We start from the raw sequence: 18,378 nt of genomic DNA, 5'->3' as shown, positions 1-18,378 counted from the left end.
ACCCTTCGACATTATTAGAAATTCCATCGTCTGTCCGCGATAATAATTTCGTTCATCGAAAGGGTTTTTTTCACCCATCGATTTCGACAGCAGCAGCCGACTGAACTCATCGACGACGACCACCACCAGCACTGATCTAACATATCGACGACGATGCTAACTTCGTTCAAGCGAAACCCATCAACGACGATGGCGGTAAACCCATTTGAAATGCAAAAACCCATATCGATCGACACCCTTCATCGTTGAACTCAACCCCGATCAAGACAGCGACGAAGATCGACGGCATTGACGACCCCGTTTGCTATTGACGGCATTGACGACGATGACTCGAAGTCAGATCGAAATCAATCCCTCCGTTTACCCCTTTTTCCGATCGGAACCCCTTTTTCCAATCTCTGTGAGCTCTCTCTCTCTCTAATTGATTTCAATTTTTGTGAATAATTCTTGTCGAAATTGCATAAAAAACAGAAAATTTTCTGTTAGGGTTCTAATTTGTTGGTAGAGTTTTATTAAAATAACAAAAATAGAAATAATTTCTATAGATTTTTGCACCAAAAGAGCATGTATATCGATTTAAATTTGTGTGAATGATTCTTGATGAAATTGCGTATTAAAGGTTGGATTAACAGAAATTTTTCTGTTAGGGTTCTAATTTCTTGGTAGATTTTTATTAAAAAATAAATTAATAGAAATTTTATTTGTTAGAAATTATTGTCAAGATGAATATGAGATTCTAATATCATTGTTGTGTTTAAGTACTGATTTATTTGCCATATTGTGTTTTAATGCTGTGTTCGTTTGTTTTTTTTTTTGATCTTCTTGTATCTATTATGATTTGAGTGAAATCATAGATTTTTTTGTACTGGTTGAACAGTGTTTATAATATGCCCCATTAGATTATCTATTATGGCCCATATTTTGCGTTCTAAAATTAGTCAACACTCAACAGCCCTAATATGGGTCGCAATAACAGCCCTAAAAGGAAAGAGAAATTGTGTTCCTAATTTGGTTGTTGTGCTCATGAGACAGCATATTGGTATGTCTCATTTACATTCACAACGTTTGTTCATACTGGTTGGGCAACCTACATGAAGGTCTCATATTAGAAGAATAATAGTTTAGTATTTTAGAGACCAATAGTTGGGGTTTCTATTTATTTGTTCTATTTAAATATCCAAATTTTAGAGTTTTAACAGTGGCGTTCTATTTTAGATGACTACTGTCGTTAGAATTTAAGAGTTTAAATTTCTCTTTCAGTGATTTGTAGGTGTGCAAGCTCTTCTTTAAGACACTTCTCCCTGTGTGCGGTGAGATTTCATACAAGTAGGAAAATTAAGTGGTGTGACTTCATTCAATCTCTCTACTAAGCCCCCAAAAAAAAATCCCATAACTTCTACAACCACACCCTCATAGTATTAAAATCCATCCCACCTAAAATCCTAATCCAGAATCATAATTTTCAGCCCTTAATTAAAACTTCAATTTCCAACATCATAGACCACTTGATATTGAACAAATTAAACCCTTAGCTCTTTTCAAACTACCAAAATCAAAATCCTAATTCATCTTGCATCAAAGTTCTTCCATAATTGGAAAATACACACAAAAAAACAGGGAAAAAATTAGAACATCACTGCCACAGTGCCTATTAATAATATGATAACATAGAAAGCACGTGTTAATACAGAATCAGTATGTACAGTGTTGCCACTTGTCTATGTCCCCAATATTCAGACGTAATATTCCATTTTTAAAACTGAGATAAGTTGGGTTAAAAATGCGTATCTAGATTCTATTGATTCATGGTTGTGACACATTTACTGTTATTCTGGTTAGAGTTTGATTGCATTTTGTGATTTAATTCGCAACCGAGGGGGGTGTTGGTGGTGGTTTATAAAGTATGTGATAGGTTTTGCCAATGCACATTACATGGCAATAGGGTTGGTAGATCCTCCTTGCAACCTGAAGTATTTTTACCTCTCTAACAGTTTTTTTTCTTTCTATTGTACTAGTATACTCCTTTAGAAATATCCAATCCAACTGTTAATGGTTGACTCTTGCATATGGTGCGATATTCATGCATTATGGCATAAATTCTATCGTTAGATAATTTACTGTATTTTGTACAGTCAAAGATTGAGAACACAGGGCTCCCTCACCGTGGGACTGAGAACTGTGCATTCTTCCGGCTATCTATATGATAACCTGACATTGCCTCCTGGTTTCTCTCTTTGATTATACACTGTGCAAAAATTGTAGGTTGAGATCGTGTAAGTAATCAAATAATTTACATGATTAATTGAAATAGACCATTTAATATTCTGTTCTACTGTCGTCTCTTGTTATTACCATTGGCAAATGGAAGATAACAATTCAAAGAATGCAAAAGCAGATTGGACACCCAAACAACATGAAGTTTGGGTCGAGATCTACTATGAATTAGTTAAGAAGGGGAGGAGACCGCATAAAGTGCTTGACAAGACCGGTTATGATTTCTTAGTTAAGGAGTTTAATAAAAGAACTAATGTTTATTACGATAGAGGGCAAATGAAGAACAAGTGGGATAGACAAAAAGGCATTTGGAGACGTTGGAATAAGATTTGCACGAATACTGACGTTTCTTATGATGTTGATAATGGCATATTAGATGCAAGTGATGAGTGGTGGGATGGGTGGTTAGAGGTACATTTCTTGTTAATTTGTCATTTTATTTATTTTAAGATTTTTATCTCTTTATGTAAAATAGGGTTTTTTATTTTTTATAGCATCATCCAAAAGATGCAATATTTCAAAAGCAACCTCTGAAGTTTGCGAAACAATTGGATTTCATTTTTGGAGGCACATATGCCACTGGTAGCCGGATGTGGTCACTTGCATCTGGTACAATGCCATCTGCATCAGTACCTCAGGATGAGAATCTTGATGAGGATGATCTAGATGATGTCATGCCGACCCAGCATCCAGAGTCTCAGACACTTGTAAACTTGACTCCTGATGATGCTGATGAGTTTGAGGATAATGCTACTCCTATTGTACCCTCACCCACAGCCCACGTTCGACGTAGAAGTCGAGATACTCTACCACCTCAAAGTCGTAGGCAGAAGATGACTACTGCTATGCGAATTGACCAGTCATTGGAGAAGCTCGCAGATGCAGTCCACAGTCAGATATCTGCTTCAATCAATCCCACTCTACTTAAGAAAGACAGTATTCAAGAGTCGATCGAGCTCTTAGACCAGCTACCAGATGTACCCACCAATAGTGATCTCTATCGTTATGCATTGAAGATGTTTATAAAGAACAAACAATTCAGAGAGGTTTTTTGTGCATTACGATCAGCAGATGTTCGTCGTGAGTGGTTGGAGGGCGAGATGTCTGATTTTATGGCTGGAAAAGGCATTTAGACATGTTTTATATATTACTACAATATTTTTTGTGGGTTTTATGATGCACTTATAGAGTGTAATATACATTGGTTATTTTTGGCTGTTGGATGGATATTGTGCTTATTATATTTTCTGTTAGATGGATATTGTAATTAATATTTTCTGCTAGATGGATATTGTGATTAATATTTTCTATTAGATGGATATTTTATTTGTTATTAGATAGATATATACCACTAATATGGATTCATAAGCAGGTCATGGATTCAGATGTTGATACCACGAATACTATCGATTTAGCTGATACGGCTGATACCATCGATTCAAATGATGATTCCACTAATACTGTCGACTCAAGTGTTTTAAGTATGGTCACTACAGGGGCGTCCTAGGTTCTTCATTTTATTGCGAGAATTTCTTATATAGGGAGCCACATAATAATAGTTAGTTAAAGGGGATTGATTTTGTGCGGGAAACACTGGATGATAATTATGCGACGTGTCATTCGTTATTTAGAATGGAACGACACGTATTTCTAAATCTGTGTAGTCTTTTGGAAGATCGAGATCTACTAAAGATGGAACGTTATATTACTATTCAAGAACAACTAGCGATGTTTTTATTGATAGTAGGACATAATCGAGGACAAAGATTAGTTGCAAATAGTTTTGATCACTCAGTTCAATTGGTTAGTCAGTATTTCAACAAAGTTCTGTTGGCTATGGTGAACTTATCAATGTCCTTAATTGTACCTCCCGACCTCAATGAAATCTCTTCGCACATCCGTAACAATCCTCGTTTTTTGCCATATTTTAAGGTAATACATATATATATATTATTTGAAAAATACTTGTGTCATTAATGTTTATATATTAATATACCTTAAAAATATGTAGGATTGTATTGAAGCGATAGACGGGACGCATGTTAGTGCATTTGTACCAATAGCTGAACAAATACGATATCGAGGACATAAGGGACTCACACAAAATGTAATGGCAACATCTTCGTTTGACATGTTGTTCACTCATGTGGTGATTGATTGGGTCAGCTAATGATTCACGTGTCTTCCTTGAGACATTGAATACTCCCAGTTTAAATTTTCCATATCCTCCACCAGGTCTGTATTTAAAAGTTTTTCAATTATATCTATTTATATTCAATCTTAGAAATTAATATATTTTTTTGGATAATAGGTAAATACTATTTGGTAGATGTTGGGTACCCACTCATGGATGGTTATCTCGCACCTTATCGAGGTGTTCGACACCATCTACAAGACTATAGGAGATCACGGGCAAATGGTCGAAATGAATTATTCAATCATTTACATTCTTCACTTTGGAACGTGGTTGAACGAACCTTTGGAGTTTTGAAAGCAAAATGGCCAATCTTGAAGTTGATGCGTTCATATAATTTGGACAAACAACGAAACATTGTTATTGCATGCATGACATTGCACAATTTTATCAGAAAACATGCTATCGTCAATGAAGAATTTGCTCGATTCGAAGAAGAAGGATCAACGGGAGTAGAAGAAGTGGGCATCATTAATCAAGAGTATCCAGTTCCCCCATTAGTAGGTCGTCAGAGTCAACAAACAATGAAAATACATAGGAATTTAATAGCTGATGCCATTTTTACTGGCAATCATTGATTTATTTTCATATTCTGTTTTTTTATTTTGTATTGTAATTATAAATACTGTTAAACAATGTTGGAATAAATATTATACTGTTTTTAAGTATATTTCGAAGATTCTATGCTTATTTATTTATTGTCTTTGTGTATGATGAATAGCATTGATGGCAAATTATACGTATCCACCATGTTGTTCATGTGGTCGAGTGATGACATTAGTCACAGCTAAAACAAAAGAAAATTATGGGATGATGTTTTATAGGTGTCCATCTTGGCAGGTAATATGGTATTGATATTAATGTTGGGTGCGTATTTATATTTGGTGACATTGATATTAATTCATGTGCTATTTTACTTTATAGAGACATGCAGGGTCTTTTCTGTGGGTAGATGAAGTTGACATTATCAATGATAATGTTCTTCAAGATAAAGTAACGGAGTCAAATAAGAAGAATGAAAAATATATTTTGTATGCATTTGTTGGATGTATATTTTTTATGTTTTTATTTATTTCAGTTTTACTTATTATGTTAACTCTGATTATTATGTTTAAATGATGTCAGAATCTAATGTGGTGGTTGTGGATGTGTTATGTATATACGATGTAATGTGGATGTGTTATGTAAAATATGAAATTTGGATTGAATATTATGCAGGTATTTTGTTTATCAGGAAAATTTCATATGTTCAATTTCAAGAGGAGATGCTGTCGAAATTTTTATAGAATTTTATTATATTTATCTATATTTAGTGTAATTATATATTTATAGAGGTATTTTAGTAATTTTTGATGCATTGTGCGTACATTATATTGGATTGTGTATTATGCAGGTATTCTGTTTATCAGGAAAATTTTATATGTCTATTTTTAAGAGGAGATGCTGCCGAAATTTCTATAGAATTATAAATTTTTCTATAATTTTTTTTAGAATTATAAACATTTTAAAATTAAAATAATTATTTTTTTAATTTTTTTATATAATTTTATTATATTTATATATATTTAGTGTAATTATATATGTATAGGGGTATTTTGGTAATATTTATGCATTCTGGTTGCATTATCAACCTTAAGGGCATTCTGGTTATTTTACCCTACTACAGTAGATTTTAGAAGCTGTATCAAACAGTAATTACCAGATTCTAGTCAACAGCACAGCAATTTTAAAAAGCTCTATCAAACAAGTTTTTCAGCGTTTCAGATTCTGACAGCAGATTCAGACAGCAGAAGCTGACAGCAGTTTTAAGAAGCTGAATCAATCAGCACCTAAGTATTCTATTTTTCCTCTCATTTTTTATTTTCCTCTTTGCAAAACTAGGGTTTTCCCTTTCCTCTTAAGGGATGTATGTGGCAGATTTATTGTTCCTGTAGCTGATACATCATGCTTAAATTCGCTCTATGCTTGTAATTGTGTGTTGTACCAAAAAGCTCCTTACTTTGTAGGGTGCTACCCTTATTTTCAGAATGTTATTCCTTTAATAATTGTGAAGTACACTTAAGATAACTGATTCTAGAGTGACACAAAATGCCTAAATACTTACATCAGGCAAAATACGTGAATATTTTCCTTATAAAACAAAGGAAAAGAATCGATAGTTTACATTTGGGTTGGATCGGGTATCACAAATCCTGCACTAAGGTGTAGAACGGATGAGTAACACGTATGTCACCCAGTAGAATAGGATCTCAATATGTTTATAGAATGAATGAGTAATCATGCAAAAATCATAACTAATGGGCTCTATATCAAAGTAATTTTCAGATGTCTCAAATTTATATAGGACCTTTGAAGATTAACACTCAGCAGAGTTTTAGAAAAGAATTGATTAAGTTTCATGGGATAAAATGAGGAACAAGGCTGCTGCAAATCTGACTTGAGTGAAAGAGAGCAAAATGTCTCTTGAGGGGCTTTTAAATAGAATTGAGTTTGGAGCTAACCATGGTTATCTTAACCATGATTTGATTAACTAGGGTTAATCATACATGGGATCATCATACCATGTGGCATGGGGTTGAAAGAGGGGTTGACATGTGTCCCAAGAGAGCATGGTTTTGAGACACCTAGAGGGGTTAGGTGTCATGGGTACTTAACTCATCTTGACCATAGTCAATGATGATTGACTTTGATAAATTAACCATGGTTAATTACTAACCATGACCCTAATCAAATTCCTTGGTTAGATTGAGGGGTGGGACCCACTCTAGGTTTGAATAAACTTAATTTCCATAATCTTTACTTTGGTCAAATATGGTTGACTCGGTTGACTATTTCTCAGAATTCAACTTCGAAACCCTGACCGGACTCATTTCTTGTTGGCTTTTCGACGTGTGAATAAATTATCATTAATAACTTTCTGAGATCTATCTAATGGCAATATCTGTTTGCCAAAACCCCAACTCCTTATATCATCTGTCTGTATGACATATTCCCACTCGTCTCGATTTTTCATCAACTTTCGATGATACTAGGTCAATCTTACTGTTAACAACTCTCATGCTCTTGTCAATTCCTTAATTTATTTGTTCTCACATATCTTATTGATAATTTCTTTGAGATACGTAGTGTTTTGGACGGATCGTCGCATTCTCCCCTCCTAAAAGAAAATTTCGTCCTCGAAATTTCAATTCTCTTTTAAATTTTTCTCTATTCATTCTACGTATGTGAAGGAAATCCCCTTATCTTTATTTAAGGATCCTATTTTTTTGCAAAATTTTATAACCACGGTGGAACCCTTTGGTACCACCGTCCAATTCCATCAGAAATTACACTACTACGGTGCCACCGCAAGTGTTGTGCGACGTCACCAAACAAACAATACTTAGGGCACGAATTCGATTTCTTTTCTCACTTTTCCTCTCTCCATTTTCTCTCTTCCTTTCCTTGTCTTTGTGGTCCCCTCTCTTGTTCTAACTCCCACATTCTCCCATCATGATGTTTATTGGGTTTATTATCTTTTTATTATCCTTATTTGTACATTTGCCTCTCATGGCAAAGTGTGAAAATCTTAGTAGGGGTACTCGATCTCGCCAACCAACACGAGCTTCAACCTCATGAGTTTCTCTTCCAATCCCTTCCTCGGAAGAAGATGAGGGTAATCACGAGGAAGATGTGAGTCTCGACAACCAAGGTCAAAGACCGCTCAAGCCCTAAAAGCTTACGTCAAATGAACACAAGTTCTTGGCAAGTATGAGGTGGTGTTGGAGCGACAATCCTTTTATTATTAATGCCTTTGGAGTAGATTCTATTCTTCACCATGTCGGTTGGGTTCCCATTCTCCAAGGGGTGGATGAAGTTCGGGAAAGTCAAGTGCAATCGTTCTATGCGTCGATTCCCAATATATGTTTGGTACAGCCATCCTTTGACATTACCAACTACACGACTCGAAATAGCTCTATTTACCACGTTACTGCACATACACTCGCTGATTTCATAGGGGTTGCTTATACCGTCTAAAGACCTCCTGATGTCCACTACGAAGACAATGTATTGAAGGCTACATGGAATGAGTTCCTTTGTAGAAATCCTACCATAATCTGGTACGTGGCAGTGCTTTGCCTGCTACCAAGATGTTTCCGCACTTCTAAGTATTGCATCATGTTCTCATGAAAAATGTCCATCTGAGACAAGGTAACAGTTGAAATTGAGAGAGAAGTTAGAATCGATTAATTAGCCTTAATTAGGCTTTAAAAGGATTACATAGTCTGAGAAGAGGAAAAGATTGAAAAGGACACAGACTAAAAACATAATAGAAACACAACTCGCTGATATTCTTACTAAAGGTGTTAGCAAAACCGCTTTTGAAGGTGTCTTGTCCAAGTTGGCATTGTTGATATCCATGCACCAACTTGAGGGGGAGTGTTGAATAAGTCTATTTCTATTATATTTTTAGTCTGTGTGTTTTGGTTTGAAGAGAGTTCCAATAAGACAAGGGAACGGCACTCAAGGAGAAAATGATCGCAGCACCCTAAAGGTGATAATGCACAATCATAAGAGGTGTGAAAGCTGATCAAACACGGCTATGGGTGATCCGAGTAGTCATTACCGCAATCGTAGGGAACCAAGAAGTAACACTACTGTGAGAACAGCCCCAAATAACACCTTATTGTGATTGCAAGTCCCCGTAGATGTTCAAAAGACTGTCGCCACCCTCATATAACAAACCTATTGTGATCGAAGGTTCAAAAACAGCTACCTGCTGTGATCGCAGGCTTCAGACCAGCAACCTGTTGTGTCTCAAAGATCGGAACAGCAACTTGCTGTAATCGCAAGCTTCTTTGGAGATCAACTATGATCGCAATCCACAGTAGAGATCAACCTGTTGTGTCGCAAAGGTCTAAACAGCAACCTGTTGTACTTGCAAGATTCCTTGGAAGTCAAATTGTTATCGCAAGCCACTGTGGAGATCAAAAAAACAGTCGCCTGCTCAAACAACAACAACCTGTTGTGTCGCAGGCCTTAGTCTTCAGCAAACCAGCCCTTTGTTGTTATCACCAGCCCCAAACAGCATCACTGCTGTGAGTCTAACCTGATCAGAGGCTCCAAACAGTCCTCAAGACCCTATCACATGATGCGATTAGGGTGTGCAGCGAAAAGGAACCCTCGTAGAGGTGATATGTATTGAAAACGAGAGGTGTGAAGTGTTCATTTAAGGAAGAGGAAGGCAATAGAGTTTGTAGCAAAAGGAGTAAGGGGCAATAGAGATAGAGAGAGCCTAGCTCGATACCAAGTTAAAATTGAGAGAGAAGTTAGAATCGATTAATTAGCCCTAACCGATCAAAAAAAAATTAGCCCTAATTAGGCTTTAAAAGGATTACATAGTCTGAGAAGAGGAAAAGACTGAAAATGACACACAGACTAAAAACCTAATAGAAACAGACTTATTCAACAGTAACACTACCCAACTCACACCCCGAATGATGGACATCATCTATCGGGTTTCATAGGGTGTGGATCTCTATCTTCCTACACTCGCTATGGAGCATATTATCTCAGTTGTGACCGGGGATGCAAAGAAACAAGGACTGGGCTTTAGTCACACGGTGAGTAAAGGGTAATAGGACTGTTATGATGGGGGAGACTTGGGACCACGATAACCTAAAGAAAATGCATTTAGAGGTTCCTGACGCCCCTGCAGGTCCACCAATTCATGATCCACCTGAGGCTCCTTTTGCTCCAAAACCGAGTCCATAGGATGTTCCTCTAGCTCTAGCGTTTTATTTGGAGTCGTGACTTACTATGTTAGAGCAACAACAACAACTCCACCAAGATTTTTAGAGCCATGCAATTAGCATTGAGTCGAGGTTGTAGAAGATACCGCACTATATTTGCAACTTGGTTCATGTCACGAGTTGTCAAGGTGATGACATTGCTAGCCCTACCAGCAGTAGCGAGTCTGGGGGTTCTTGGTAGTTTTACACATGGTGGTTGTAGGTAGCATAGGTTAGGTTAGATTTTTTTATGTTTATGGTAGTTAGTCTTGCATGTCTCTCAGACTATAGGTTTATAGTAGACAGGTTTTAGGTAGGTAGTCCTTTCTTTTGTATATCCCAAATATTTTTGGATTTCTTGTTATATCCAAAGATCTATTATGCACTATGGCACTATGGGTCACTTGTACATTTTGATTGTAAATATTGGGTTTACTTGTGATTACATGATTACGTGTTTGATTTACATTTTTCTATGGCTGCAGTTTTGATATATCTATTGCATAAATCACGTATCATAAATATCTAGATTTTGCAACTAACCTAATTCAAATTAAACTTAAAGATGAAATCAAATTTATAAGCTCAAAATACTTCAAATTCTTCAAATGGAGTTTGTAAAAACATACTGGGTATGATTCCTTATACAACATAATTCGAGATTTTTCCCAACCCATATCGTTCCTACTCCTAAAATGCAAACTAATTATACATTTGTCGATACTCTTCACCCTTTTACGTTTTCTTACATATTTACATTCCTCACAGTGTTACTTGTCCTTGATATCTTTTAACCACCAACGAGACTCTCAGCATATGAGTCTTTACTTACTTCTACTGAACTAATATTATCTTCAAAACTTTCTCCATCCACCGGTTCCAAAACCCAAAATTCTCTTGGTCTACTAGTAACCTCTTGTTCCCTTGGGTATCTCATCATATCCATTGGCATCCAAGGGTTACTCAACCTTTCTCTATATTTTGGCCCTATCTATCAGCAAGTCAGTCCTCGAGGATCTGCCCAAACTACCCTAACAACTGGTCTACTTGGGCTTGCCTCGTCCCACAGATTCCTAGATTCTTTTATAGGTACCAATCTACTTGGACCTACCTTGTCAAGTCTAGGATCACACGTAGCTGGGTGAAACAATTGACGGGGGTCTATTTTCTCTATATATTTTCGTGAATCTAATGAGTCCTTCATAGGCTCTGTGGTGGTATAAGATGATGATGGGGACAACGTTCATATAATTGCGACTCTTTCCCAGGTGATCCTAAGGATACTACTCTTTCGGGCTGTCTTCTTAGTCCTAGCCATTTCCTGTATCACAAGGAATACTGAATCAAATCTCATCATATGCCTTCAAAATTTATTCTATAAATATAAAAATATTCCAAAATTCAATCATAAACCGATTGCCAAAAGATTTGTCTTATTGATTCGTAATTTCCTCAAAAACCATTCATTATCGTTTATCTTATCCTAATAATATATTGTTAACGTCTAATATGTGTCCCATTCCAAATCTAATAATAGACGCTCTGATACTAATCTATCACGCCCCCTCTTGGGACACAACCTAACACGTCCTTTTCCGATAAAATATGAAATAGCAACGGTGCATAACCCAATTATGAGTTAAATCAAAATCTAAACTAAAATAGATAAATCCTCACAAGGTATACCAAAACTATCAGAACGCAGCTTTAAAAGATTTTATGAACAAACATGATGAAACTCCAAATGTACATGTACATTAAGTACTCAAAAGGAAACATTCAAGATTTACAGAAACTCCAAAAGCAAATCTCTAAAAAGTGACCCCCAACCTTACAAACTTACATATCTAGTATACTACGAATACTCTATAGTAATCCACATCCTAAAGTTTACATTAACCGGACCATTTTCTTGGGCTTCCACTGATACCATATAGATATAAACAACCACAGTCTCATTATCTGACAACGACTCGAAACACTTTCCCTCAAAGTCCCTAATGCATCTATCTAGACCAATGTTTTGTTCACATTTGGGTTCAATCGGGTATCACAAATGCTACAATGAAGTGTAGAATGGGTGAGTAACAAGTATGTTACCCAGTAGAATAGAATCACAATATGTTTGTAAAATGAACGAGTAATCATGTTAAAACCATAACTTACGGGCTAAATATCAACATAGTTTTCAAATAGTTAGGTAGGAAAATCTCATCACACTATGGTGTGGCTTGTTGATTAATCAGAATACTTATTTAATATTTACACAATATACTATAACTGGTTATAAAATTCATCAGTACAACATATCCTGCCATTTAACACCCTTATGTTATAAATTGTAATTTTTTCCTCAAAACCTCACGAAATTCATGTCATTTCTTTTCTTTCTAGCTTTCATCATTACAACCTATAACTAGAAATCAAATTCCCCGGTTCAAATGTCTAGGTTTCTAGATTTCAGTATTCTTAAAATATAAACTATAATCCACATCTCATCAACAGAAGACAAACATATTAAGCACACTAGCGTTATAATGCAAACAAGTACAATGTTGAATACCGATAAGTACGATAGATTTCACGATTTACATTCATGCCTTCGTCAAGGATCCCCTGTTTATCATTGAGGAATTGCAACATTAGTTCCAGATTCTACGGTCGACTTGACCACAAGTGGTTCACCCTTTGTCCGGCTCAAGTTAGTCGTTGACTGGGATATACCTCAATTATGGGAACCATTCTTCACCTGGGTCAATCGATTTGACTACTATAAGCTTCCCTCGATCATGGGGACCAGCCGTCTTTGTCGTGCCTATCAGGCTAGCATGTGAAATCTAAAGTATTAGTATCTTATACACCCACTTTCCTTTCTCATTATAACCCAAAAATAAATAAAACACATCCGAGGTACTCCTGACCCATACATAAATGCACGGGCCCTCCCTGACTAAAAGTAAATAACATTGGGTACTCCTAATCCGAAATAAACGAACACTAGGCACTTGCTCATCCAAAGTCAATGATTCCAGGTACTTACTGATCCCAACTACCCATCCATTAATAATTCTGGCATAGGAATTCCGCCTCATAAGTTCTGACGTACACAGCCATATTCATCCTTACCGTATAGATTAATACCATCTTCCAAAGTTTAGGCCACCTTAAACCTATTTCCTAATTAGATTCTAACATTTTTCTGTTAACTTCCTAATTTGTAACTATGCTAAATCTTCAAGTTTGAGTTCGAGTTTTGTTCTTCGATAAAATATATTCTTCAAAATTCCGTATTTGAACTCACATTCCATATCACACAATCAAATCAAGCTAGACTCACTTCTATATTATCACATAGAACATAATAGTATTTTCTAAAATATATTTGATTTTACGCCAAAGTATTATTCATATTTTAACGTAAAAATCGATCATTCATAATTATAGTACCACACAAGAGCAACAAGGAAATTTGATTTTAAAACTTAGTTGAGTAAGAAAAATTGTTTGGAAAGTAATTTCACGTTATCCGAGGATCATACAAGTCCCATAGAGCACTCAACAAAAAATGTCATTTTCTACCCTCACATGTCACTTGAGTGGCATAGCAGAATATTCCTACGATGGGTGGGGGTGCCACCGTGACTCCCACCTTGCAGATCCTGACTTGCACAGAATTTTGTTGTTTTTCACAGTTTAATTCGTGCTTATTTTAATTGTATTCTACACATTATTTGTCTATGATTTTCACTAATATAATGATGGTAGAACACCTTGAGTTTAAAAATCTTTTTCTTAAAAAAATCAATCACATCTATCAAGCAAAATCATAAATTTGTGGTTTAAAAATCATTTTCTTAAAGAAATCAATCACATCTATCAGGCAAAATCCTAAATTCGTGATTACGATCATACAATCATAAATACTCAATGAGAATTTATTCGTAAAGATACCACATATTTTTGAGATATAGAATATATGCCACAATTATATAGTGAATATTATCGAAAGTATTCGATAGGGAAAGGAATTCTGCTTGAGCCAACTTGTCCTCCATCCACCAATTCCTCTCGAAATTATTGAACTTCCTCGGATATACGTCCACTCCTCGTGCTCTTATGTCTCAAATTTATGTAGGACCTTTGAAGGTTAAGACTTAACAGAGTTTTAGAAAAGAATTGGATGAGTTTCATGCAATAAAATGAGGAACAAGGCTGCTAGAAACCTGGCTTGAGTGAAAGAGAGCAAAATTTCTCTTGAGGAGCTTTTAAATACAATTGAGTTTGGAGCTAACCATGGTTATCTAACTAGGGTTAATTATACATGGGATCATCATGCCATGTGGCATGGGGTTGAAAGAGGGGCTGAAATGTGTCCCAAGAGAGCGTGGTTTTAGGTGTCATGGGTACTTAACTCATCTCAACCATAGTCAATGATGATTGACTTTGATAAATTAACCATGGCTAATTACTAACCATGACCCTAATCAGATTCCTTGGTTAGATTAAGGGGTGGGACCCACTCTATGTTAGAAGAAACTTAATTTCCATAATCTTGACTTTGGTCAAATCTGGTTTACTTGGTTGACTATTTCTCAGAATTCAACTTCAGAACCCTTGATTGGGCTCATTCCTTGTCGGATTTTCGATGTGCGAATAATTCATCTTGAATAACTTTCCGAGATCTATCTAATTGCAATATCCGTTTGCTGAAACCCTAATTCCTTATATCATCTGTCTTTATGACGTATTCCCACTCGTCTCAGTTTTTTGTCAGCTTTCAACAATACTTGGTCAATCTTACTGTTAACAACTCTCATGCTCTTATAGATTCCTTAATTTATTACTTTTAATTTATTTGATCTCACATATTTTATTGATAGTTTCCTCGAGATATGTAGTGGTCCGGATGGATCGTCACACACTAAGAACATAAGATAGCTAAATTGTTATCGGGTTTTTCATCCAAGTATGAGACCTTATGGCTCAAACTTTGGGAGGTCATGATATCCAATCTCTAACTAAGGTATTTGCTCGACTTTAGAGATGATCCGTCGGCAATAGTCGTGGGTGTTTATGATTTGGGGGAGGCCATGTTAGAGGTGATAAGGACTCCGGAATTGTTCTCATCGTGTCTTGTTCAATCATACGTTGATACACAGTGGGACCTATGTGGTCAGCCAACGTGGGCTAATCAGGTTTATCTTAGATGAAATTTTTGACTCTGAATATGATGGGCCAATTGCTTCTCCACAACCATAGAGTATACCGGGTGATCAAGTGACTTCTACATTGTCTAGTGAAGAATATGGTTAGTTGTTCCAAAAGTAAACACTGCAGCTTTAAATCTTCAATGGAAATTCACTTTTCTTCAATATTTTAATGACACAAATAATTAATTTTGCATGAAATCTTGGGGAAAAAATGAATGCAAATACCTTTCTATATCAGTACTTGAGGAAAGGAGCAATTTTTGTGGAATTATAGAAATTTGATACCTTGCTCAATTATATGATCTAGTCTTGGATCATCACAAACATAAGTAAATCAGCAGCAGCAGTTTTGAAATTTTGACATAATTTTCCTGAAATAATGCAGTTTATGTAATGCAGCTTCTAAATTTCAATGGAAATTCACTTTCCATTGAAAATTTAACAAAATGAATAACTAATTTCTCAGGAAAGGAGTATAAGCATCTTCCAATGACAGTACTTGGGGAAAGGAACTTTTTCTTTTTTTTTTTTTTTTTTGAAATTATGGAAATTTGGAACATTCACAAAGGGAAAGAAAGAAGCGTTCTCTTGGAAATTTGGAACATTCACGGTAAGAATATCATGAGAGAAACATAAAATGGACTAAATGTTAATTGAGAAAATAGCATGTTAGGTGTTAACTCTTCATTTCATTTCATAGTTCTCCCTGGACTCATAACCAGATCATCTAAACAAGATAATACTGTTGTTACAGGAAAGAAGTGTTCTCTTAACATAGGATGCTTCGGATGGAACATTTCATCAAATACAGCATTTCATAGGTTCTGAGAACTTTAATCTGTTCTCGTTTACCTACTATGTAGTGTAATTCAAATATTGCACTTGAGCAATTAGAATAAGTCTGATAAGTTACATGTGTCCTATGTACCAACCACAACAATGTAGCAAGGATGAGATGAGAAAGATAAATATGTAGCAGAGATCAAGAACGAAACACAACAATGCATTTGTATGTAAACATGGACAGCATTCAAACTCATAAATAAAAAATGATGGAAACCCAAAAGGAGAATAAAATGGGTATTCAAACTTAACGATTTTTATGGACTATTAAGGTCACTAAACTCACATTTTCATGATCCATGTGACGAAGAAGCTTAATTTCTCTTAATGTCCTTTTGGCATCTATCCGGTTGTCAAATGCATTACCAATCTTCTTAATCGCGACCTGTTCATGTGTCTCAGAATTCACGGCAGCGCTGGAGGAAACAAAAAATCAGATTTATTATCACTTCATGAAAGGAAAGAAGGGGAAATTATCAGAAATATTATTTTTTAGGAGTAAAATTATGTGAAACAAATGAAACATCACGTTAAGTAAATGAATTATTAAACCTTGTTCAGGAAAACGTTTAACATACATCCACAGAATGAAAATATATATTAATATATACTTTTTAGAGTTTCTAAGATATCCATTTTAGTTCTAACTTTTTTGGATTTACTACCTTTTTAGCTTCATCAATTAACACATCAACCGCTAATAATATAAACTATTGGACTTCTCCTTGAATATGAGTGGTTAATCAATCCTACTAGTGCAAAAAATGTAGACTTAGAACCAGATCCACTCTGATTGTGAACTCCCTTTCCTTACCACCAAGAAAATGGGAAGTATTTAATGGAGAGAAATTCCAATTAAAAAACTAAAATGTATAAAGCAAAAAAACACCCAATCTGTAGATCCTCATTTTCATACAAATGTTATCAACCGTACTACATTTCCATTAGAATAGACTCAAGTAACCTCAATCAACGCATCATATGCACTTATTTCTGAAAAAATAAAAATAAAAAAAATCAAACCACAATTCTCAGTTTTCAATTCTTCATTCAATTTTCCAGCAAACCAACTCAAACAAGTTTCCTTGATTCTCGACTTCCGTTCACTAAACCAAAAGAAGAAAAAAAAGAACACTCAATAAACTAGAATTTTGCAACAAATTCTCTATAACTTGAGAAACTCTCATATCCCAATTGAAATCTAAACAAATTAAAAAAAAAAAAAAACGTCTCTACCGAAGTTCAAAAACTCCCACAACCCAATTGAAATTTAAACAAAATAATTCAACCCAAAAGCTCAAACCAGATAAATCTTGATACCCATAAGCATGTCATAGTCAAAATAACACCTAAAATCCAAAATTTACATAAAAATAAAAAAAATCTTACCACACAATGCCATAGGCTCCTCGACCAACGGGTCGAATCGGAGGAACGTACTTTGTAGAGACCTCAAAAAGGTTTCCGTACACATTATACTGAACGTATCGGCCTCCATGAGTGAGAACTCCCTTCACATTACTACCATCACCTGAACCCGATTCCCCAGACATGTTTAGCCTCAAATAAAATGCTCTCAGAATCGGATTTTGGGTGAAACTTAAGAGAGAAAGAGAGATAAAGATTGAAGTATTTGTCGCTAAATTTAGCTGAGTCTACACTTAATTTGGTTGAAAAGCTTTTCCTCTCTCTTTGAAAGTTTGAACTTTTTAACAGAAATGCTATTAAAATCCGTGAAATTAAGCAGAACGTGTGATTTCAGACTACTTTTTTTTCTCTCTCTTTAATTTTATACCTACTATTTAGAAAATGTACAATATGCTTAAATGAACATCAATATTGATGTTCTCCTGACCAATCAGTTTTATTATTTGTGGGCCGGCCCTCTTAAACATCTCTCTATCTTGACAATTTTTCACTAGCTGAATTATCTGTTTCAAACGTTGATTGAAGGAGTCTCGCCCACTAACTACTACTTGACTTGGACGATTTTAATTGTTGACTTGGACTTCAAATATCAATTGCCAAACCTTTATTCTAAGTATACCTAAAATCCAGATATTAAATGAAGAAAGTTTATATTATC

The 18,378-nt window shown here is 35.4% G+C and overlaps 1 protein-coding gene across 2 annotated transcripts in view; it reads right to left on the bottom strand.

Moving 5' to 3' along the window:
- Positions 1–18,050, bottom strand: part of LOC147391110 (mitogen-activated protein kinase homolog MMK2) — a 28,514-nt gene extending 10,464 nt beyond the window's left edge. The window contains exons 1-2 of one of the 2 annotated variants that reach the window (XM_086457208.1): positions 17,682–18,050; positions 16,579–16,708 (exon numbers count right to left, since the gene is read on the bottom strand). In XM_086457208.1, the coding sequence (XP_086313334.1) occupies positions 16,579–16,708; positions 17,682–17,845 (294 nt within the window). In that variant the 5' untranslated portion in view covers positions 17,846–18,050. The remainder of the gene's footprint in view (positions 1–16,578; positions 16,709–17,681) is intronic. The other variant, XM_086457207.1, reaches the window with a different exon arrangement.
- Positions 18,051–18,378: the final 328 nt, after the last annotated feature.

The sequence above is a fragment of the Akebia trifoliata genome, chromosome 11 (genome assembly GCF_017979445.1).
Source record: "Akebia trifoliata isolate Shusen 1 chromosome 11, ASM1797944v1, whole genome shotgun sequence".
In the NCBI taxonomy this organism is placed as follows: domain Eukaryota; kingdom Viridiplantae; phylum Streptophyta; class Magnoliopsida; order Ranunculales; family Lardizabalaceae; genus Akebia; species Akebia trifoliata.
The sequence above is the reverse complement of the archived record's forward strand: the minus strand, read 5'-3'. Positions and strand labels throughout refer to the sequence as shown.